Genomic DNA, 25,036 nt, shown 5'->3' on the forward strand with positions numbered 1-25,036 from the left:
AGTACTGAAATCAAAATTTTATAATGTAATTAAGGTTATTATTATTATTATTATTATGCAATTACTTTCAATGTAAACCTAAATTAAAAAAAAAATATTACTTTATAACGCTATTAAAAATATATATAATATCCGTTTCTATATTTTTGTAAACTAGTAACCTCAAACTGAGGATCATGTTGTGGTTCAGGAGCGCTGTTCTGTCAGTGAGTGTGAACTGGTATTTGGTAACTAATGTGGAGTAACCTGAAATCATCAGAAATGTGAAAGCTCTGCTGTATCTGGATAATAATGATGGATCTGTCATTTCATCATCACACCCGTGTTTGTGTTAAAGATTTTAATTCTTCATTCCTCTCATCAGCATGAGCAGACTTCTGTTAAAGCAAATGACATTAACTCACATTCTAGAAGCTGTTTCTAAAAGAAATGCTTAGACAAAATGTTCATTTTGTAGATGGCAGGGATCAATCTCTGAAGAACAGACACGTGTCAGGGTTTTCACTTCACTTTCTATTCTCAAATCACGTTACGAGCGAATGTCATTACTAGCACAGATTCTTTGTGAAAAACCTGCAACAGAAAACTTTTTTAAAATAACGTTTTCATCCCCATCCACATTAAACAGCAATCACACACTGCAGATTCTCAGTTGATTTTATTTTCCGTAATAGATTTTATTTCATACATATAGAGGTACATCAAGCCATAATGAAACACAGAGAGAGAGAGAGACGCTCCTGTTATTTACTACTGTCAAACGCTCAAATCTGGCGTTTTTAAAACTACACGACTGTGTGTTGGAGAAAATAAACAGCTAAAGCACATTTCCCAGCACTCACTTACCATCATATGAATGTGTTATTGTGTTTAAACCTCAGATCTGCCTTAAACAAACTGAGTCTCATCAGCTCACCCACAAAAGGAAAAGTTTCTAAAATACTTGATTTGTGCATAGCTATAGTCTGAGTGACCAACATAACGAACACAAACATCCTGTCAGAGAGAGACCGGCCGTCATTAATCTGAAGATGATGTGAACGGATCACAGCTCCATCTGTTTCCAGTGTGTTCAGCTTCACTTTCAGTCTTGAGTTCAGCATTCATTCATTCATTCAGATTCTGCATCATGAGAAAAACCTCCAGCGCTGTTCTCTCGCTCATGTGTTTATGGGACTGAACAGCAGGTAGTTTAACCCTTGGCAGCGCTGTCTGAACATCATCAGACCAGATGATGAAATACTGAATGACACACCATTTGGAACGAGCACAACGTCTCTGATTCACAAACCTGCAGATAATATATCCATATATTCATGTTTGTAATGATGACGTAAAAATAATACATCAGCGTTCCCTGCATACTCGTCTTACATCCTTATTTAGTCCTTTTTAAGAATGCGATCGTATTATTATCAAATGAAGAGTAATTACTGAAGATGAGTACAGAAGCGAATGAACACCATCATCACTGCTTAAATATCACTAATGACCAGACGGACAGAGACTGAACTACCGCTAGATTTATTGCAGAGTAACGGACGATGTTCTGGATGGGGTCTGGTGTTTATCTGAAACATGTACAGTACATGGAGTTGAGTTTCTACACAGCAGAACAGGTGTATACTGCAGTTCCAGGGACTTTGGTCGAACGTTTGGATGAACTGTCATCAACTAGTATGGCAAGCAGGTGGCGCTATTCAAGAAGATGAATACATCTCATATTTTGGTGCTCGTTTAAGTGTTTGCAGACAATGACGTCTGAAGATGCCCGCGTTTGCTGCGAGTAACGACAAAACGGATGTTCACAACTAAGAAATAAAGGACTCTGAGCCTTTTCAATGACAAACCACATTAAGAAATAAAAACATTACTCATTTAAATGTCAAAACACAAATATCACGTAACCTTAAACTATTTTACACGTTTATCTCTTAATTTAGCCACACACACACACACACACACACACACACACACTCACACACACTCTTCCCGGTGTACACTAATATATATATCGCTCACATACTATGGTATAATGTGACACAAGTATGTGGACACGCATATCAACAGCCTAAAATAAACAAACATGCATCGCTAGAAACGTCAACGCCGCGCCGCACGCTTCAAGGAACGGGACGCACGGCACCGCCACGAACGATTCACCACGGAAGAAAGAGCCGCTGGGATGCAGAGGATGGCATGGATGAGACTCGACGTCTGAACCACAGGCACTGACAAACGACACACGACGAGCACTGCTATCAAAGACGCCAGCACACGGGAGGAGGAGGAGGATCACTGGGACATGCGGGATTCAGAGCTTTGGTACGGGACAGACGGTGGCGCACTGATCAAACGACAACGGCTCAGGAATAGCGGCTTCCGGCAGGAGCGGAAACGCCTCCTAAGGGGGAACCTGTCTGGTTGGGGAAGGTGGAGGACGACGACTATGTTACAAGAAGAAGAAGAAGAAGAAGAAGAAAGTGGTTCATGACAGCAGAAGCGTCGAGGAAGGCAATGCATGATGGGGTAAGAGACAAAAAAGACAGAATTAGTATCTGTAAGCAGTGTAGTACTACAAGACAATCAGACCTTTGCCGACATGTTAATTTATACAGATGCATGTTGCTCTAGTACTGGAATTGCAGTCTAGTGCTCTTGTGAAAGCTGGCAGTACTAGTGTAGTGTACGATTGTAGAGATCACGCATGTGTCTAACGAACGTATGAAAATAGGGACTGGAGACACGTGAGGTGTAAACGTAGCTACGCAAGCCTGGCTTCATGCATCGTTATGAATCTAAATAATGAAAACAGGTTAATAAAGCAAGTATGTACTGCATTCTCAGGACTGCCACTATGGTTGCTTTAGTGTGCATTAGTGTAAAATGTCGTCTTCTCCATCTACTGTAGCTTCCTGAATAAAAACACATCTGGCTCTAACCCTTACAGTCAAGCACATGATGTGGAAATGTACTTCATACTTGCAGTGCGTTGGCCAAGCGTTCGTGCATGTGTTTGTGTGTTTGCAAGGAATATTTTAATATGTTAGAATCATGTAGTAAGTGAAGAGATCAGAGGTGTGTGAGAAGGGTTTGAAACACATGAAGGGGTTTGTCTCGCGGTCAGAAGGAAAGTGTCGGCGGGTCAGATCTCACCTGGGAATGCTGGGCGGCGCTCGGTTAGGCCGGCTGGGAACCTGTGGGCTGTCGGCGCTGTTATTCAAGGGCCCTAACGGTCCCGGGCGAGACGGAGGCGGAGGCGCGCCCCTACCGGCGGGTCTCTGTCCCGCAGACATCCTGCGCGGAGCCGTGGGGCTGGGTGGAGGAGACCTGCGGAAACAAACAGAGACACTCACAGCAAACATTGAGGAGAAACATTTTCACATCTACACTCCACACTACAGCGGCAGAAAACGAGTCCCACTCCTACTCCTGCCGGAATCTTTCACAGAACAATCCGGATCATTCCATGCAGACCTGAGCTCCACCACACCAGGAGGCTCTTGTGTCAGAAAAACACTGATATCTTTATAGCAGCAGTGATGAGCTGCGTCTCCACTGAACTCTGCTCATGAGATGGGAGGGTGTTTCATAATCTTTGGTTTTCTTTTATTACTTCTCTGCGGCACCGTCTGTTACTTGGAAGAAACTGCAAAATTGCTCTCGAAGAGGAGAGTGTTCAGCTGCGGGTGAAGCGGTGGAACGAGACAACGTCCTGTGGAGACGCTGCTCACCAACGCAAAGTTGAAGTAGATATTGAGCAGCAGGTTCACGCTGTAGCTCTTGCCCGGTTTCTCACTGAAACAAAGCAGGTCTGACCCCGGTCAGCACCTGACAGAAGTTTCCCCTCCTCAGGCTGGAGGCGGCGCTCGTGAGGTCAGCGGGGGTCGCTCACAATGAGGTCTGTGTGGGTCCTAAATAGGATTGGGTATCGTTAAAATATTATCAATTCCGATTCTGCTTATCGATTCTGATTATTTCCGATTCCAATGTTCCACATTTTCTTACAATTCTGAAGAAAAAAAACATTAGACAACTGAACAAAATCACATGTAGGCCTAATTTATAAGTAAATGATTCAGTGATTCACTCAAGATTTTCTTGGTTCATTACTGGATGAATCAGTGTTTTTGAATTAATGATCAAAGACAAATACATTATTAACAGCCCCCTTTCACCATTTACTGGCATAACAGCGTAATCAATAAAGGGGTCATCGGATGCCCATTTTCCACAAGTTGATATGATTCTTTAGGGTCTTAATGAAAAGTCTCTAATATACTTTGATTAAAAATTCTCAATGGTTGTGTGAAACAACACCCCTTTACCTTGGACTATGAACTTCTATCCCAGTGCTTCTGTGATTATTTGAATGTTTGTAACACAGAGATAATGAAGTGTGTGGTTGAAAAGACTGTTTCATTCACAGTCATGACGGTGTCTCTCTTTAGGTCAGCGACAGCACGAACACACATCTGAACATGCAGATCACACGGGCCTGATCGTTCGCTGCACAGAAGAAAGTTTGAGGAATCAAACAGAAAACAGAATCACATTGGTATCTGAATGTAGTGTTTGTGAACTTTAATCTGTTACATTAAAATGTTTTGTCATATTGGTGGTGACATCTATTGCTATTGTTTAGCTTATCACAAATATTATACTTTGCTTTTTTGACTTCTGATTGCAAGTGTAGCCATACTTTGGAGCGCTATGCGCTTAGATTAGTCAGCAAGGTCCTGGAAGATCACTAGATCAGGTCCTCACAGATAGAACCGAAGAAGTATCCGATTCCTGACCTTAAGTATTCGATTCTGGAATCGGAAACGATTTTCGATACCCAACCCTATTCCTAAAGCCCAAAGTGTAGTTGGGTCATCCAAAGTTTGATCGTCGTCAGAAGAGCTCGTGTGCAACAGAGCGAGGTGATCGTTGAGACAGAGCGAGTCCAGTAGGTGGTGCCGCACATGTCGCGGCTGTGCAGGAGACAGAACGCAGAACGTGACGCATTCCCGTGCCTTAATGTCCCAGTATAGTGATGGGCTGAGGTTTTGGCTCTGCGTGGTCATAAAAACAATTCCAGCATGTCTCTTGAAAGGATCTCTGCTCGGTTCTAGAGCACTGTGTCATGAAGCGATGAGGTTTGAGAAGATTCTCCCTCACTCTCGGGTACGGGCGTTGAGCGTGAGAAAGCTGACTCATTATATGGTGTCATAAGGTGAAAATGAGTTTCATTAGTTTTCCCGCCTTGTGAGATGTGGAGATGTTGGAGACGGAGAGCCTGAATCAGCTTCGATCTAAATTCAAGAGCCGGTGTTCGTGTTTTGACAGGAACCGTAGACAATTGGAGGTCAAGCGACTCCATCCCCCTCCAAAGAGGAAGCGGAGGCGAGCGAGAGCGGGTTACCTGCGTGAGCCGCCTCCGCCGGCGTGCAGCCACGAGTTGTCGACGGGCGGCGGCAGCGGCGTGGAGACGGTGGTGGTGGAAATATCGCCGATGATGGCCAGCGCTTCCTTCAGAGCGTGGTGTGTGCGCAGCACTTCCTCCCGGCGCTGCACCTGCTCCTGAGACTCGTCCATCAGCGCGTTCTGATCTCCGGCCGAATACAGCTGAGCCAGCAGCTCCGCGTTAATGAAGTCCTTCACCTGAGGAGGAGCAGCGTGATGTTAATTAGCTCATATTATCACGGGTGACGAGGTCGTGACGTCATTTCACACAGAAGCAAAGACGGCTGGGAATTTACTCGCTCGGATTAACTGTACTGAAGCATCAGATTCATTCAAACTAAAGTGATTCACTTCTTTATGCTACTTGAGAATCAGAATACAATAATTCATGTCCTTGCTGTAGTATGTGTAGTCTCCTCAAAAATATTTGGACACAGTTAAAATTACATTTCATATGGTAACATGACATTAGAGCATACGTGACATTCACTGTCACAAACACACGAAGTAACGAACCACACCTGACGTGACACTGACACCTGAGTGAAGCGAGAAACGACTTCAGCTGAATAAAGATGAGTGGATCAGAAAAGTGAAGTTTTCAGAAAAGGTCCAACATTATTTAAACACAGATGCCAGTAGTTTTGATAATCAGCCAATGCAATTAAAATTAGACACTTTTAAGTGTAACTTTTACATCCAAATATGTTTTGGGGCCACTGTACATATAAAGTAAGAACAGCACATTACTTCAGTACAAATATAAAGCAATCTGATGACTTTGATCTCTGATTTTTACGTTGAACCTGATATAAACTATTACATGGGGTTTGAAAATCAATAAAACATTTTTAGTCAGATTTTAGTCAGGAATTTTGTCATTAACGGCATGATTTGTATAAAACATTTGTGAATGTTTAATTACAGTAGTGCTGTGATTCCTCTGATGAGCATCATGACTTCATGAGCGGAAGCAACATGCACAGTTTTCCGTCCTCTCTCTCTGTGTCATATATATCCGATCCCTGTCGTTCCTCACACTCACCACCAGAGACAGTTTCCTATCGGACTGCATTTCCCAGAAACCCCTGCCTAGGAACCAATTACAGAGTCCTCCCACACACACACACACACACACACACACACATTACTGAGTACTGAATGAATGTTCATTAGCCTTTAGCATTTTCCTAGTTTCCCTGTTCCCTTGCCTTAATGTTTTGACCCTGGACTGTGACCTTGTTTTTGTGATTGTTTGCTGCCTGCCCTGACCTTTGCCTGTTTGTGGATTTCTCTTTTGCCTCTGCCTTGGATTGTATTGTTTCCTGGTGTTCGACCCTGGCTGTTTTGACCTCATTCTTTAGAATAAAGCCTTGCGTTTGGATCCTCTACTCCCCACGTTTCACTCAGATATAGTGTGTGTCTATTTAACGTCAAAGATTAAACGGTCAAATCCTCGCAGTCATAGTGCGTCCTTACGTTATTGATCATGAGATGCATGATGCTCTTGGGCATCAGGTCACGGATGCATTTGTTGACGATGGCCATGTAGGAGTCCACCAGGTTACGGATGGTCTCCACCTTCCTCTCCAGCTGAGGATCCATGGAGAAGTTCTCAGACGTACCAGAACTTTCACTCTCCACCTGACGGAGAAAAGGACCAAGGGCAATCAGAATGTTCAGTGATTAGGAAGATGGTTCATGCTTCAGATTATCTCAATATATAGGAATAATGAAATGGAGGGAAGAGCAGAAATGAACTGAGATCTGCTTTAGAGAGACAGCGAGGAGTTACTCACCGCGGCCTTCTCAGGATAAACGCCGGCGCGCAGCAGCGACGCTCTCCAGCTGTCCACCTCCTCCAGACTGTCACACGCCAGCTCCAAGAAACGGTTGTCCTTGAAGACGTTTCTGAGAGAAAAACAGCCATCACTCAAATGAACACGCTCACCTGCGTGAAGAACCTCCTCTAGTCTGACGACATCAGAAATCATCACATCCTTAAACTCGCTCTCACTGGAAGAGACACTGTGGTGTGGACACTGCTGCTCTCACAGAAACTAAATCATTATTAAAACTTCATCATTATAGTTACTGTCCTTGCCGTGAACATGTTTTAAAGGAGAAGTCCACTTCCAAAACAACAATTCACATATAATGTATCACCCCCTTGTCATCCAAGATGTTCATGTCTTTCTGTCTTCAGTTGTAAAGAAATTATGTTTTTTCAGGAAAACATTTCAGCATTTTTCTCCATATAATGGACTGATATGGTGCCCCGATTCTGAACTTCCAAAATGTAGTTTAAATGCAGCTTCAAACGATCACAAATGTGGTTGTAAACGATCTCAGCTGAGGAAGAAGGGTCTTATCTAGGGAAACCATTGGTTATTTTAATAAAAAGTATACAATATAAATACTTTTTAATGTCAAACGCTCGTCTTGTCTTGCTCTCCCTGAACTCTGTGTATTCTGACTCAAGACAGTTAGTGTTTGTCGAAAAACTCCAATCGTATTTTCTCCCTCAACTTCAAAAATCATTTCAGAATCATCCTACATCACTGCAGAAGAACAGACACAGTGTTTGCAAAGTGAACATGCAAAGAAGATCAAACACCCTTAACAAAAAAGGTAAAACAGTGATATAGGATGATTTTGAAGTTGAGGGAGAACATGAGATGGGAGTTTTTCCACATACACTAACTGACATGAACCAGAACAAAAACAGTCCAGGCAGAGTAAGACAAGACGAGCATTTGACATTAAAAAGTATTTATATTGTATTATTTTTATTAAAATAACTGATCGTTTCACTGGATAAGACCCTTCTTCCTCGGCTGGGATCGTTTACAACCGCATTTGTGATCGTTTGAAGCTGCATTTAAACTGTATTTTGGAAGTTCAGAATTGTGGCACCATATCAGTCCATTATATGGAGGAAAATCCTGAAATGTTTTCCTCAAAAAACAATTTCTTTACAACTGAAGAAAGAAAGACATGAACATCTTTGATGACAAGGGGGTGATACATTATCTGTGAATCTTTGTTCTGGAAGTGAACTTCTCCTTTACGAGATCAGTGATATCCTCACTTCATGGTGTTGTGCTCTTTGAGGACTAATGAGGTTATTTGATTTAAACAGCTAAATGTAAAAACAGAAGCAAGCGAGAGATCTGTCCGTTACCGTTGCTCCGTGTTGAAGATGGCGAACATGTGTTTGCTGGACATGAAGCTTTTCTCCACATCTCTGACCTTCAGATTGTCCAAGGGCAGCATGTACTTCTTCTCTTTCTCCTGCAGGATTCAGATAAAACCACGGCTCAGCGGTAGAATTTGAACTGAACTAGTTAAATCAGTTAATTAGGATGTCATCACGATTATTTTATACACATTCTTGATTCCATTCATGATTAAAAGACTCCTAATGCAGAACCTTCTGGAAATGAAAGAAAAAGTTGTCAAAACAGACTATATATTTTATTATATTATATATAAGCTGAGAGAGAAATGTAGACAACTGGAAACGTAAAGATGAAGAAATGATGCTGGAGAACGAAGAGGAGGTGAAGAGAGACGAGAGCATGTGGAAGTCATCAGAAGACACGGCTGATGTGAGGAGACGATTGATGAGGAGAAGACATCAAATCAACACAAGTGAAAGAACAAAACAACAATATAACGCAGTGAATCTCTGACTGTCAATGTGTGAATCCCACAATAAACACTGCACCTCAAAATCAAAACAAGAGAATGTGAAATTAGACTTTGGAAATTAGGAAATTAAGCCTCGGCCTTCCCTCACACTCTTTTTTTTGTAGTAATAATAACTGATGTGTGATGTGTTCACATCGCAGAGAAATGTTTTCTCTGATTTCTTCTGATTTCTGTGTGAAATACGAGCCGTCACGTTTACGGTAGATTCACTCTACGGTATGTTTGTGTGTCAAACACTCTGATCTGTAAAGTAAAGTGAGCTGCAGTTTCTCCTCTGGGTTTCTGCCTTCCATAAATATTTCCCCCACAGTGCCGAGGGGCCGTTTCCTGTCTGAGTTCAGCGCTGAGAGAGAGAGAGAGAGAGAGAGAGAGAGAGAGATTGAGCAGCAGGCATTCAGTCTAAACATCTGGAAGCACTTAAGAGCTCAGGGAGAGAGAGAGAGAGAGAGAGACGCACGAGAGCAGCTTCAGCACAAACCCCTGGAAAACGGCACAGACCAGACGAACACACGATCATCAGACTTCAGCGCGCAGCCGTCGGGACGGGTCTGGGGTACTGAGGGAATACGTGAAAACCGCTCCAGACGTCCAGCAGCCCAGAGGAGCGTGGGCTCATCCGTCCCGTATCTGTGAGCATTAGTCCCTCCCCGTCGCTCTTCAGTTCTGTGAGAGACTCTCTCTCTCCGGCCCGGCCGATGTGCCACGTCAGGATCCGGCGCTCGGCACGCACGGACACACGGACGCCGCGCCGCGGGACACGGAGCCTCTCGCGACCAGATCCGATGAAGACGAGCGTCTCCGCGTCTCACGCTCCGTCTGCCCAGTGTTCAGACTACCTGTTCATGCTGACGCGAGTGTACAGTAGTCTGCACATTGGTTAGACTGGGTGAGGAAAAGCCACCGCAGCGTCCTGGAGAACTGAGGATGTGACTCTTGGGCTTTTTTCAGTCAGCTTTCATTATAACCTGCTTGGTTTTTCTTCCCTCTACTCTTTAAGATGCTTCCGGTGCTAATGAACAGGAGGATCTGAAGCGCCAGCACACAAACACGAGGATATTTCATCTGAAATGCTCAAAAAAAACACAGCCAACACAAAGCTTTTACCTTCACCGTGTGTGAATGTTCATCTGAGCTCTGGAATGCTGCGGTTTGGACATCAGATCTTAACTAAAGATCATCCGGTTTTCATTCAAATAATAATGTTCAGAATGCTGAAAGTCATGAAAAAAATTGGCTGTTTGCATACTTCACTGACCAAAGCTATGAAAAAAAAAAATCTAATTTAAACAATTCAGAAATGATACAAACTTTAGTGTTTACGGTCAAAATAATAAAAGCAGATAAACAGAATAAAATGAAGATGTTAGTGTGGTTTTTGATAGTGAGACTGCTTTTAAAAGAACATGCAATAGTTTGTCAATCAAAACATGTCAAAGGCTAATCTGTACATTTGTGCACCAAATCATCCGTCCTGAACTGTTGAATCACTGATTTCAGACACACTTTCTGTCGCTCGCGCTGCCGGTGTTTGATACGAGTCCGTGTTTGATAATAAAGCGCTCAGGTGTGTTCTGTTCTCAGTATTACAGTGACAGCAGGATTTATGTGTGAATGTACTGATGGTTTAAGGCTGAATCACTGACTTTGGCAGCTAATGACTATGAAAAACAGCACACAAAGGAACAGGAACAGTGTTTTCTCTTCAGCTCCTGATGCTGAGCATGTGACGCTTTCATTCCAGTGAAAATGAAAATGATTCAGTGCACGTTATTAAATAACATTTTCAATCGCTCTCATTCTTCATATAGAGACGGTTTTCACCATCAAATCAATCCTGATGCATCTTAAAAGCATCTTATAACGCTCACCTCGTCATCCTTGAACCAGGACAGACTCTCGGCGGTCAGAACGAACCAGTACTCCTTCGCTCCTCCCTTCATGATGCTGATGTTGTTGATGGTCAACCAGCCCTTACGGATCACCTGACGATAAAAGCAGACGCGTCACATCGCAAACACACGCTTACGTGCAGAACCACGCTAAACACAGCAGTGATGAGCACAGGAGACACGGACGGATGAGGAGTGTGGATGAATGACGTGAGACACGGACAGTGGTTGTGTGCGGCTCATCGTGATGTTAATACAGCGCTTCACACAAACACTGCAGAATATCTGAATTATTCTTTCTATTCTTTCATTAAACAAGGATGCATTCATATTTGTCCCCAGTGGTCTGTGACAAACAATGACAAAATCCGTTCTCTAGATGTACAGTGTGAATACAGTGCACTATATAGAGCACAGGCGCTGATGTGAGACCGTGATTGTTTCATCCACTGAATGAATGATTTCATGACTCCTACTGGTGAACCTGTGTAACTGCAGTCAGTGAAAAACCCCTCTAATAACACACAGACTGTCTGAACAAACACAGACGAGTGCAGCGTCAAACAATCAGACGCGCTCACATCCACCAATCAGACTCCAGCACCTGAACTAACCGCTGATACAGAAAACATTACTGATAGAACGCTCATTTATTAAGTCCTGACAGAACAGGATTGGATGAAAAGCTCAAATTCGTTACTATACGGTGGAATCAACTGGAACACTGAATACACCAATGAGCAGCCAGGATTACAGATGTCTGTTTTATCATTAGCATTGGATATTACTGAACGTAATTTGTTGTCGTAAGACATGTTTTAATATGGCTGTTATTAATACCAGGTGTAAAAGTCCAGTCTGCAGCATGTGATCATGCGTCCGTGCGATGTCTCTGGTGTGAGACATTACACACAAAGACTGAGGATGAATCAGTGCAGTGCTCTGTGTCACTCAGGAAGTATTCACACCCGTCATCTCTCTACACTCAGTACCACATTTGTGATGACTTTGCAAATCTGTTAAAAAGAAAATCTGAAATATCACATTGTGTAAGTGTTCAGCAGCGCTTGCAGCCTCACGTCAGTCTGTGTTTGACGTCTCAAGTGTTGCTCATCTGTGATTCAGGGTCTGTCAGGTTGATGAGGACTGATGGACATTTTTAGGCTCATCGGTCACCTCTGTTTTTCCCTCGAATTGTGTGTCCATGCGCCCAGCTCTAGGAAGAGTCCAAACATCTTCCATAATTACAGACGCTACAATCAAAGAGTTTACGGGGCAGCCGTGGCCTAATGGTTAGAGTTAGGAGTTTGTAACCAAAAGGTCACGGGTTCAAGTCCCAGGTCCGGCAGGTGGGGGAGTGAATAACCAGCGCTCTCTCCCCCCTCAATACGATCACTGATGTCACCCGACTGCTCCCCGGGCGCCGCAGCAAAAGCGATATGGCTGCACACTGCTCCGGGTGTGTGTTCACAGCGTGTGTGTGTGTTTGTTCACGACTATACTACTTGGATGGGTTAAATGCAGAGCAAGTATGGGTCACCATACTCACATCACATCCTTTTTCCTTTCAGAGTGGAATCGTGATCGTGAAATGAACCAAAGTGTCACAGCACATGGCCTGAATACTTATGTCAGTGTGATATTTCAGTTCTCTTTTAGTTCATTTTTCTTCATCATCATGTAGATGTGTAAAAAACTAGAGTATTATAGAATAAGGCTGCAAGATAACAAAATGTGTACGAATGAAAGGGTTTGAATCCTTCCTGAATGCAGTGTGAGAAAAACTGAAATTCACACAGATCTGAAGAAACCGTCGTCTGATTCATGCAGTGAACTGAACGACATCCACCGCTCCGTCACATCAGTGCATTCAGTTACACACGTCGACCTGACGTCTTACAATGATGCCAGAAGCTGGAGGAGACGAGGCCTGAAGAGACACACACACACACACACACACGATTTATGCTCAAGATCTCCTTCATTAAAGTCCAATCAGCACTTGTGAATCACAGGATCCTCCAAACGCTCTTCTCTCATCAGATCATCACACTGATCCTAAACCTGTCAGACGAGCTTCTACAGCTGCTAAAACAACCCCGACTGATCACTCAAGTTAAATCTCCTCAGACTTTATGTGGCAGGATTTCATTCCTGACAGTAAACACACTCCTAATACAAACGTGTCACACATGCTCCTCAATGAGTCCAACGAGAGCAACACAACTCCAAAACAAACACTGAATAAAACTTCAAAATGTCCACTGTGCATTAAATATTCTCTGAAATGCATCCTTTAAATCATATTTGATCATTCAGATTCCATTTCTTTTCCATGTGTGGAGGAAAGCAAATATAGTTAATTGAGCTGCACAAAACCATTGCAGACTGAATGGGTGAAAAACAGGAAAATGTAATGTAAGGAATAATTGACCAGTCATTGAATTAATGACACACAATGTGTGTGCAGGATTCTTCAGTCATTCGAAGTGTTAATGTCAGCCATCTGTCACTTACACCGCAGCTTTTGTATTATTTTTCAATAATTCAGCAGCCTGTTGTCAATTATTCTGCTTTTGTGAATTATTAGTGTCCTCACCTCAAGACATTTCTCAGACGTTTCATTTCAAGACATCTGTCAGGTTTCTACTTTCCTACACATGTTCCTTACAAACAGCCCAAGAACTAAGAAGAACTTCACCGAAATACCAACTGGTTAAAGGTGAGCACAATTTGAGCACAGATGACACTGGTTTGATATAATGCATCTAATGCAATGAAATTCAGACATTTCTGTCCAAATGTCGTGTGTGAAATTAATACAGTGAAACTACAGCGCTGCAATTCTCATGAGTGAAGAGGTTCACGTTACACATGCTGTGATGTCAGCAAATACAGACTATGTTTGTCCATCGTAAAAAACAACCATTAATCTGTTCTGCTAGAGAAAGAGCCATGGAAATGACAACAATATCACAGGCGTCATGTCACGTGTTGTGTGGAAGTACTGAGGAAACATTAAGGATTTTACTGAAGTGTTCTGACACATTCTGCTGTAGGGATGCATGAACAGAGGAGTTTCTATCTGTCATCAGAGTGCGTTGAGACAGAGACAATCTCACTCTGATGAGACAGGAACGACAGAGACACGGGGACGTGGATATGAGAGGCTCTTACCTGGAGCTCCTGAGCCAAACACAACAGCGCATCATGCAGGAGCCGCTCGCTCACACGGGAGGATAGTGAAGAGAACATGACACACGCGTGTGTGAGAACAGAAACGCAACTCAACATGTCCATAAACATATGGACATACTGACAAACAGAAGAACTACTGAGCAATAAAGTGAGAGAAAAATGAGGGCAATAAAAGCAGAACAGAAAGAAAGTCAAAGGCATGTAAAACGACAACAAAAAAACAAAGAGCATTGATGTCTGGAGCGCCATAAACACACACGGCCCTCACAAACACCAACACACTGACCTGATTCCCCGCAGAGCTCTTCTTATTCGCCTGACTGCTCCGCTGCTGAGCGCTGACACACAGAGACACAGAGAGACAGAGACAGAGACACAGAGACAGAGACACAGAGACAGAGACAGAGACACAGAGACAGAGACACAGAGACAGAGACAGAGACACAGAGAGACACTGGTGAATATGACAGTGACACAGGAATGACTGACTGTGTCAGTCGGAGTCTATTAGAATGCAGGTATATAAGCCTAAAATTCAAGATATGGAACATTACATTACATACTATGATCATATGATATAGTTTAACAATATCACACCAGCAACTGTGCTGCTTTTCCTTAAAGGAGAAGTCCACTTCCAGAACAAAAATTTACAGATAATGTACTCACCCCCTTGTCATCCAAGATGTTCATGTCTTTCTGTCTTCAGTCGTAAAGAAATTATGTTTCTTGAGGAAAACATTTCAGGATTTTTCTCCATATAATGGACTTCATTGGTGCCCCGATTTTGAACTTCCAAAATGTAGTTTAAATGCAGCTTCAAAGGCTCTAAATGATCCCAGACGAGGAAGAAGGGTCTTATCTAGTGAAACAATCGCTCATTTTTGAAACAAACTGACAATTTATTTTCTTTTTAACCTCAAACACTCGTCTCGAAGAAAACGAGACAGGAGTTTTTCCAACACACCCTAACTGTACTGACCCGGATTACACAGACCACGTGCGCATCGCAGGGACCAGACAAGACGAGCGTTTGAGGTTAAAAAGTAAATAAATTGTCAATTTGTTTCAAAAATGACAGATCGTTTGGCTAGATAAGACCCTTCTTCCTCGGCTGGGAACGTTTAGAGCCCTTTGAAGCCGGATTTAAACAACATTTTAGAAGTTCAAACTCGTGGGCACCAATGAACTTCATTATATGGAGAGAAATTCAGGAATGTTTTCCTCAAGAAACAATTTCTTAACGACTGAAGAAAGAAAGACAAACATCTTGGATGACAAGGAGGTGAGTACATTATGTGTAAATTTTTGTTCTGGAAGTGAACTTCTTTAATTTCTGCACCACTGAAAATCTGAACAGTTCAATAAACAATTGTTAGGTCAATTTTAGGTCAATGACTCAGTGAATCATTCACAAAGACAGTAGACTCATTCGAGATGTGTTGGCGCTGCTCAGAATAATCGGCGTATGACATGACAGTACCGTGAGTGACTGGAGAGCAGACGAGTCTGTGCTTTATAATCGCTCTCGCTGTAGTTTGACGTCATACACCGATCGTTCTGAGCAGCGCCGACGCATCTCGAAAGAACCTAATCACTTGCTTTGTTTCTGAATGAATCAGCTGTTTGAACTAATTTGGGTTAGTGATTCAATGATTCAATAAGTTATTTGCCACTTTTAGTTTCATATTTAGAGCACCATTTCAATATTCGACTAGAAAAAACATGAATACCCATTTATTATCATTATTTATGCATTGTTGAATCAAAATATTTATTTCCAAATCTATTCTTTGTAATGTCTAATCACTGCTTTTCTCATTTAATACAATACTGATCTTTTTTAGGCACTTCTCAGCCAAATAGACGTGCTATTATTCATTAGATTAATCAATCAGATCATCATGTAATTAATTAGATTAACAATGTTAACTGTTTGAGAGCCCTCGTGTTCAGCACGTACTTGGCAAAGCCGATGAAATCCTCGTGGTTGGTGTTGATGTAGGCGAGCTGGACGTCGATGAGCAGCAGGACCTGCAGACACACGGATGAACAAACAGACGGCACAGAGACGTAATCTCGTTACAGAGCCGTAATCTGGTTATCCACACGCGCACACGCACATCCAGGTGCGTCGCACTCGTACCTGCTCTTTGGCTCGGCTCTCTCGGTCACGGATATGAGACGTGACGATCCGCTCCGTCTCCTCCCGCAGACGAGGGAACGAATCCAGCTGAGCGTGCAAAAACACAACACGAGATTAGAAACCTAAACCGTAGCTGTAGGACAGTGGCGACATTAAACCTAACTGATGTTACTGAACCAGTGCGAGTGTTTGGAGTAAAGACACTCCTCCAGTCCATCATTAGTCAGTGGGAATGAGGCTCCACACAGAGCTGCTGTGTGACTGGAGATGTAGTGCATGTTAATAGCACAGACTGCTGTAATGACACTGGATGGTGTTTGTCTTCGCTCCGATGCACACTGTACGCAGCGCTTTAAAACTCTGACGAGCAGGATCTTGCTCTTACTCATCTAACGGATTTGGGTGTGAGAGTCGACCTAGTGAACTGTGTCACGATACGGGCGCGTCTTCCTCCATCTCATGTTCAGTCACTTCACTGGAACACAGATGAAAACAGTGACGCTAATTTCCACAGTGTTTGGGTGAACATCTGTGTGAAAACCAGCAAAACACCAGCAGATCCAACGCCACTGACCAATAATGAGGAATGACGAACGAAAGCGACGCCTGCAGCATTTGAGACGCACCAGACCCAACAACAGGATTTCAGGTTTTCTTGTGATTTTGTTTTGCCTTCAAAATGACTGATTTTGTGGCGGTAATTTCCACATAGTTGCAGGTCATTTTGATAAATAGGACGCCATATTTACCATATTATGCGTGAAACTATATGTACAGCAGTAATACATGATCGCTGCAAGCTTGTTTATTTTTGTGTTTTATTAAATGCAGACATTTTGAAACAAGCTTTTTTTGTTATTACAATAATAAGAGAGAAATTACAAACGACAGGGCAAGATACAAACAAAATGCTTTCAATTTGAGTGCTTTCAATTGTTCAGGTAGGGTTAGTATACGTTCAAGCGTCTCATACGTCAGTCACAGATGACAGGACGGGTCGGTTCAGTGCTGCAGTCGTGTTTTATTCTATGATATAACAGCAGAGTGTTCATCATATTGTACTGTTCATGTAGTGGACAATATTTGTGTCACATGAACATGCCGTTATGTTTGGACTAAATCTCCTAAAGAAAACTGGATGTCCCGTGTACATTCCTGTCTGTCCTTATTTGGTTTGGATCCTGTTCTCATTATTAGTTAATCACCTTCATTGAGTTGTATTAATCGTCTCATTAGTTCCCTTTGTTTGGTTCTTGTTTATAAGTCCTCAGTTCTCCCTTAGTCTTTGTCCAGGATTAATGTTATTTTAATGGATTATGTGTGTTGATGATCTCCTGCTTATTCTCCTGTTCTTTGTTATTGATTACAAGTTGGAATTAAAGAATCTTTATATTTACTCCTTCGTTGTGTGCAATTACTACAACCACGTCCTGTGACACTGGATGGATTTGCTCAATAAAATAATGAAAAGTTCTTACATGTACATGTACATGTACATGTAAGGAACATGTATCTGTTTTATAAGAAATAATGCACTCGTGTTGAGTTATGAACAGCGCAGTCGAGTCATACAGTCATGTTTGTCGTGTGTATAAAGAGTGACGTACCTTATTACTGCACTGACGGACCGTGTTGATCAGCTCCTGAACCACCAGATCAATACACTTGATACACGGCTCCTTGATCTTCACGATCTGCTTCTTCACGATCGCCTCGAAGGCCATGTCTGGAGTGAACAAACCCGTCCTGCAGCAGAAACACAGCTATCTTCAGCGCTGGTTTATAACACACATCTGACCAAAAAACCCACAGATTTGACTCTACAGTAAACGTGAAGAGCGAAAGTCAGTTTGTGAAAGCAGAAACAGAGTTGAAATCAGCGCTCATGCAGTCAACGAATATAAAGGACTAAACAAACTTCACCTGATGCCATGGATGTTCTTGATGGCATAGCTGATTTCACGACGCATTTCTTTGTCATCACACTCCATCTGTCACACACACACACACGTCACAAAACACAGGTACGGTTAGGGTGAAGATGTAAGAACAGATGCACAATCAGTGTTCATCTGACTTGCCTTGACCAGCTCGAAAGGGAAGCGCTCGTGGAAGATGCGGTTGATCTTGGCTCCACCCGACAGCTCGACCGTGTCCACCTGATCCCCAGAACCTTCGATACGCTTCTCAAAGTCCACTGAGAACTGCTGAACCATCCTGCAGACGCACAGAAACGCTCATCTGAAACTCTGCTTCACTTGTGCATTTACACTCGATCTAGTGTGACAGACGTAATGTTTGTAATGTTTAGTGACACATTAGTAATGAAAAGATGTGCACAGTCATTTTAGAAGCTGATCTCAGTGCATATACATTTGTTCCTCTGTCAGTTTTTCTTTCTTCAGACACAACGTTAATTAAAAACAGCAGCATGAACACTGACTAAACAGATGCACAAATACTACTACACATTATTTATGATCTAATAAGAAGAAATACATTTGATGAAAGCTTATTAAGGTCATGTATTGAGGATGGCGTGCGCCGATGAACGCTTCTGGTCTTGTGTGAATGTGAGAGCGTCTAAACGGTTGTGGTCGGGTGTGTTGGCGTGGACTGACTGCAGCAGGGCTTTGGTCTTGCGCGAGGGGTCGTCGGGCCGGTAGTGCCGGTACTCCTCCGCCTCTCTGTCCAGCGACAGCAGCTGCGACTGCAGTTTACTGCGGAAGGCCGGCAGCGTGTCCCGGATGTGGTTGGTCAGTTGCTGTGGAAACACAAACGCAGCGTCTCCATTACATCCATGTGAAGTCACAAACATCGAGTTACCAGTCATGATCCGATTCGGTGCGGTTCTCCAGCGTCACAGTACCTGATTGAGGACTTTCTGCAGATGTGGGGTGCCCATGCTGTCCGCTATGTGTCTGTAGGCTGGATGGCTCAGAAAGAACTTCCTCTCTGCTGCCAGAGCGGCCTTGATGTCCTTCTTCCCATCGATGTCTTTCTGACTGCGGTTCACCACCCCGATGTACCCTGTGAGATCGAGCGACAGAGGTGCGATTCACAGCAATCGATTCACTGTGTCAGTGTCAGATTCACTAAACACAAACGTCCCACAGAATCTGTGCTGAAAACCATTCACGCGTCACAGTCCCCCACACGACGGGTCGGCAGACTACCATCATCTGCTGTGCTTTACTGAGACTGTAGAGCTGAAAGAGCTCAAGCACACGTCTCTAGATACGAGAGTTCATTTGATCATCACGTGACGGACGCAGCAGCTAATCATCGACTGAGACGTGTCTGGAAAGAGTAACAGCGACTGACTCTAAAAACACACACTGCAGCCGTTTCAGCACATCTGGACCCGACTACACTGGACAGTGAATAAGATACAAGTTCATTGTAAGTTTACACAAGTTTATTTAGTGAATTCACCCCATACAGAGGCTGAGATGGTTTGCTGGAGTCTGCAGACAGTGTGAGTCAGGTGAGTCAGAGAATCATTCATACAGACAGTCACTTACTTCCTTTCTGAATGAATCAGTAGTGTGAACGAATGGTTTGAATGAATGATTCAAAGACTTTTTTTTTTTTTTTTTAATCATTTCAAATTTCAGTATTCATTTGAAATTACACAATTTATTTTCATTCATACTGCAATGTTAAACTGGCATTTTCCCCTAAAGTCAATTACACTCTTTCCTCATTTGTCACAATCATGACATCACATGATCTTTTGGGGGTCATTTCTCAAAACTGATGCGCGATTCGATTGAAAATAATTCATCAGCACACCATGCAATTGATTAGATTACAACATTAATGACTGGACATTCCCAATTAAAACCAAAAATCACTGAAATGAGAACTAAAAACATGAAACGTGAAAGGCGTTAGACAGGAGCGATGGTTTCTTACCGCGGCGCAGAGGCAGGAGCTTGTTCTCCAAAACGTCTCGAGCATCTGTACCTTCATCCATCAGGTCTAGTTTGGTGATCACGCCGATGGTCCTCTGGCCTGTATTGAGGAGAACACAGAAATGTCTTTTTACATTACAACTGTACAAACAGTGAGATTAGACTTTACACAAAACCCCACTGCAAGACCCTACAGGTCATATAAATAATCAGGCAGAAAGAGGGAGGAATGGGACTGAGACGAGACGCAGGCCGTACTCGAACCTGCCTCATGTCTTACCACTGAACCACGGCTCCAAAACCACAAGATAAACCTTCATCTTATTCAAAAGAATTCAGAGCAAGACTAGAGTAGGATACAGCAGCACCAGCTCAGGTCAGAAGGTCAGGAGGTCAGGAGGTCAGGAGGTCAGGAGGTCACTCACCCTGAGGGTCGACGTCTTTGGCCAGTTTGAGCGCGTCAGAGTTGGCCAGGTCAGTGTTGGCGGGAGTGACGGCCAGAATCAGGCAGCTCTCGCGACAGATGAACTGCATGATCATGTCTCGGATCTGATGCTCGATGTCTGCCGGCTGATCGCCCACCGGCACTTTAGTGATGCCCGGCAAGTCGATGAGAGTCAGATTGAGCACTGCACACAGCGGAGAGGACAGATGGCGTGATGGAGAGACGTGTGAAGGGCCAGCAGCGAACGCATTCATGACGGCAAAAAAACGCAATGAACATCGAATTAATAATGCTCGAACCTCTGATTTGTTCCATAACCCCTGTAGACTTTCCACTAAATATAAGTTATGCTGCACTGTACATCTTGAAATCTGTGACACAGTGGGCTGTTAAATCCAAAAATGCTTTACAAAAACGTAGTTCGTGTCTACGTGTACATTCACAAGGCTTTTTAAGAAACCGTCTAACATACGACACCATAAGCAGTGAGACTTTGTTTAAAACGTGCTAAGATGAATCAGTCACAGCAGAGCAGCTCAGTGCATATGTGTGCTTTCCACTACCATGTGGGGAATAAACCCTCAGGTTGATGGGAATGGGTGAAATGCCCTTATTGGCCCCGGTGACGCGGTCCGTCTCGGCCTCGATCTCTTGACGGACCTCATCGAAATCGGTGAATTTCTTCCCTTTGCAGTGCAGGAACTCGGCCCACTCTGCACAGAGGTTCAGACAGACAGAGACAGAGACACACCGTAAACCATCACAAGCAAATAAACCCCGAGATTAAATTAGCAGAACTTCAGATATTGATTCTTCTTGTACGGTTGCATGTTAATTGCACTTAGCCTGAAATATTAAGTACACTAACACAATGTACAATCTGAGATATGAGTTCACCTGCGCTTGCACTGATGAGCTGCAGAACGAGAGGTCTGCGTGTCACGATTCCGGATCCACGGGGCAGAAAATCCCTGGAAAACACACAGAGTTATTGCTGTCCATCATCTCACTGACTCAAAACAACAACACAACACAGAAACAGCACTCCTCCCTGTCATACGAGTGCTTCCCTGCCATTCCAGAGACGTCTTTACACTTGTATTACACTATTACAACGAAACGCCAGACAAATGCCATATTACAGCTGTTCCTGCCTGTCTGAATAACAAAAGCGTGTCTAAATCTACTGCTCTTCCTGTCCAAGGATCATGGACTGTTTTCTCAATATCTACTGTTGTCTGAATGTTGAGTTACGTCTCATCTAGTGATAACCTGTATATCAGCCAGCACTTTTATATCATCATGTTATATTAATTAAGTACATATACACATCATCTGCTGCACATGAATGACCAATTAACAGAAGTTAATACAAAATCTACCAATGGGCTTGTGAAAGGATGTTGATAACATTTCTGATATTTCCAGTGTTTTTGAGAGAATTAAGTGATAAATGTGTAATTTCAGTGATGCTGTGTATGTTTCTATCAGTAAAACGGACTGTCATGCATGACATCGGCCACTCGGCTGCATAACGCGTCATACTGGTTGATGCTAATATGAGCGTGATGCATCACATTACTGCAGCGGGAGGCTGTGGAAGAGACTTCCTGCAAAAGAGTCCCCAGCGATTTGAGACTAGACTGAAGATCTGTTCATCAAACATAACAACAAACATAATCTAATGTCTGTCTCAATCGCAGCGTTAGTCCGGTCCGGTACAAACAGCATCACAGGTACCCACGACAATATACACATATACAATCTACAAAAATACAAACCACTCGTTCTAAATATTTATAAAAACATAGTTCAATAAGTCAATTGTCAGAACGTAAACATATGCAATTACTTCATTTTACCGCAACAGTGCGATCCTGCTTTCACATGCTGCGAGTCTCCAGGAAAGAGTTCACAAGAATGTTCACCAGTTTGCGTTTCCTGTCTCCTGCTTTAGCATGCATGTGAATGGAAGCCAATAGAATGAGAAGTGCACTGAGACGCCACTTAACTGCTCTTCCAACGAAAATGTTCCAGAACTCAATATCTGTCCTCAACTCAGTTACTCCATCAGCTTTAAACTCAGTATAAAATCATCACAGGAACAATTTTTCCAAGCTTGCCACGGCCTTGCACGCTCTCAGAAGGAGGCACAAAGCCTGTCACTGGTGTGCTACTTATTTTAAAATTATATGTAAATACCTTAAAAATACACACTAGCTTGTAAATGGTACATATTTGTAACTCTGTCTGCCCCAGCTTTGCTTTACTTTGAGAGTGCACTGCATTTTTAACAGAATTAATTCATTTGTATAACCGAACCCAAGTTTAGACCGTCAGACGTGGGTGGAAGATCCTTCGTCCGCCTCGACATCTGTGTGAAATTTCATCCATTCATTCCCTCCAGATTGTTAGCGCACATATTAGCACCCTGTTATGCAAAGCTTTGCCACCTCATTTCTGTTTTATGTTTTGCATCCTATAAGCCATCACAGAATTTCTAATGGTTTCCACTATAAATAGCATTACAAACCATCAACTGTTAACCATTAAAGCCATGACCTGTAGTGTGTTTTGGGAAAAATGTCATTAGTATTTAGTGGTTTTAACGTGCCACTGATAAAGGCAACAAATGACCAGTAGAGACTGACAGGGAAGAGTACGGTTTCCATTAAAACGAATACAATTGCCATTATGACCATTAAAAATGTCAAATTCTGTGATGATTCCTGTTGTTTTTCAGCAGTGTGTCCTGTTGCATTAATTGTTGTTCTCTGCCCTGATTAACAGCTCAAGCTCAGTCAAAACTACCGTCTATTATTGGGTCGTCGTCTTATGGTACATCATCATTTGACTGCATGTAATGTCAGTCCTGTGTGTGTGTGTGTGTGTGTCCTTCACTCACTTCCCCACGAAGTTCTCGAGCACGGAGCTCTTCCCGGCGCTCTGTCCGCCCACCACGGCGATCTGCGGCAGGTCCAGGTTGCAGCTCTGCCCGATGGAGCTGAAGGCGTCCTGCAGCCGGTTGACCAGCGGGATGAGCTCCTCCATGCCCCTGTTCCCCATGATGGAGGCGGTGGTGATGCAGCAGTGTCTGGACTAGAGAGCTAGAGAGGAGGAGGAGGAGGAGGAGGAGGGCGCATCTACGCGCGCATCAGCTACAGACACACAAACATTGCGCAATTGTTTTTAAATCCGCAAACACTGACAACAGCAACATCAGCTCCTCAACATCACATATTTCAGCGTCATGATGTTTCTACACATGTATGTTATTTTTAAACATGCATCACACGGGATGTAGGCCTACACGTACTGGATGACATAAGGGATGCAGATGCGTTTACACGGAGAATAACAAAGACTAAATGTAGAAGCATGAATAAGGACTGTGGCTGTTTTCACACGGATGACAGAAGCACGTAGATGTTTTTGTGAGGGTGTAAATGATCTCATGCGCCATCATCGCCTCACATACACAGAGACTCACCGTGATCTGCTGCACCTGCGCCGCCTTAAAGCAGCAACAGCCTTCAGTCGCAGAACCGGATCCCGTTACCGACGCTGAAACAATCCCGGGCGAGACACTCGTGTTATTGTCGGCGGATCGGGACGCACATCTGTATGTGTCGCTATTTCATCTACAGTGTTTCTCTCCAATGACAAATTAATCGCCCCGCAACGCAGCCGCACTAATTACGATGCGACGCTGTCGAGCAATTGGCGCAGGACGCGACCAATCGAATACGGAGCTCCGCCGAGGTCCAGCGGCGCTGCACCAATCACACTGTGGAGAATGCGGTTCGCTCATGAATATTAATGCGCCCGGCTGCGGTGGCGCGGTAAGTCTACTAGAGCGTTCGGTCACGATATCTAATTAATATTCATAAGCCGAGCCTTCGCTCTAGGAGAATCTGCTGATTGGTCAGCTGACGTGCGGTCGCTAACCAATGTCTTGCCTGTCAGCCAATCGGTTAGGACTACAGGAGGAACGAGCCGTTACGTGCGTAATATTCATGAGCGACTCCTCCGCCATAACGGAATCAGACCTGATCGTGACCGAATCAAAGACATCAGTGCAGATGAAAACACTCCCGTTCGCGGGTCAAAGCTTAAATCCACAAAACAAAGTAACCATTCGACGAACAACATCCGGTTTGGTCAAATACACTAAAGGATTTTCACCGCTTTCTTCAGAACTCGCGCCTGTAATTCAGATTTACACCAACAGTCTGAGTCTGAGAAAACACACCGCACAAAGACGAATAAACGCCATTAA

The 25,036-nt window shown here is 43.4% G+C and overlaps 1 protein-coding gene across 3 annotated transcripts; it reads right to left on the bottom strand.

Annotated features, from left to right (window-relative positions):
• Positions 1-641: 641 nt before the first annotated feature.
• On the bottom strand, positions 642-24,487 carry dnm3b (dynamin 3b). Of its 3 annotated transcripts, none has more exons than XM_051122816.1 (22): positions 24,248-24,487; positions 23,663-23,864; positions 21,655-21,728; positions 21,321-21,470; positions 20,738-20,941; positions 20,314-20,412; positions 19,265-19,425; positions 19,017-19,159; positions 18,477-18,612; positions 18,319-18,386; positions 18,003-18,141; positions 16,396-16,482; positions 16,213-16,283; positions 14,536-14,587; positions 14,229-14,237; positions 11,031-11,144; positions 8,633-8,742; positions 7,248-7,359; positions 6,928-7,092; positions 5,408-5,646; positions 3,157-3,330; positions 642-2,447 (listed from the first exon to the last, which is right to left on the bottom strand). In XM_051122816.1, the coding sequence occupies exons 2-22, from the start codon at positions 23,821-23,823 to the stop codon at positions 2,405-2,407; spliced, it is 2,511 nt and encodes an 836-aa protein (XP_050978773.1). In that variant the 5' UTR covers positions 23,824-23,864; positions 24,248-24,487; the 3' UTR covers positions 642-2,404. The 3 variants fall into 3 exon arrangements, with proteins under 3 accessions (XP_050978773.1, XP_050978764.1, XP_050978780.1); XM_051122807.1 differs by having other exon boundaries at positions 23,663-23,915; XM_051122823.1 differs by lacking the exon at positions 14,229-14,237 and having other exon boundaries at positions 23,663-23,915.
• Positions 24,488-25,036: the final 549 nt, after the last annotated feature.

The sequence above is a fragment of the Labeo rohita genome, chromosome 2, assembly GCF_022985175.1.
Source record: "Labeo rohita strain BAU-BD-2019 chromosome 2, IGBB_LRoh.1.0, whole genome shotgun sequence".
In the NCBI taxonomy this organism is placed as follows: domain Eukaryota; kingdom Metazoa; phylum Chordata; class Actinopteri; order Cypriniformes; family Cyprinidae; genus Labeo; species Labeo rohita.

Excerpts from the sequence above, each read along its gene's own strand:
- dnm3b (XM_051122816.1), bottom strand. The coding sequence starts at position 23,823 with ATGGGGAACAGGGGCATGGAGGAGCTCATCCCGCTGGTCAACCGGCTG. Across the intron at positions 16,284-16,395 it reads AGAGCCGAGCCAAAGAGCAG|GTCCTGCTGCTCATCGACGT; the intron begins GTACGAGTGCGA and ends GTGTGTCTGCAG. Across the intron at positions 5,647-6,927 it reads TGCATCTCATGATCAATAAC|GTGAAGGACTTCATTAACGC; the intron begins GTAAGGACGCAC and ends GCTCCTCCTCAG.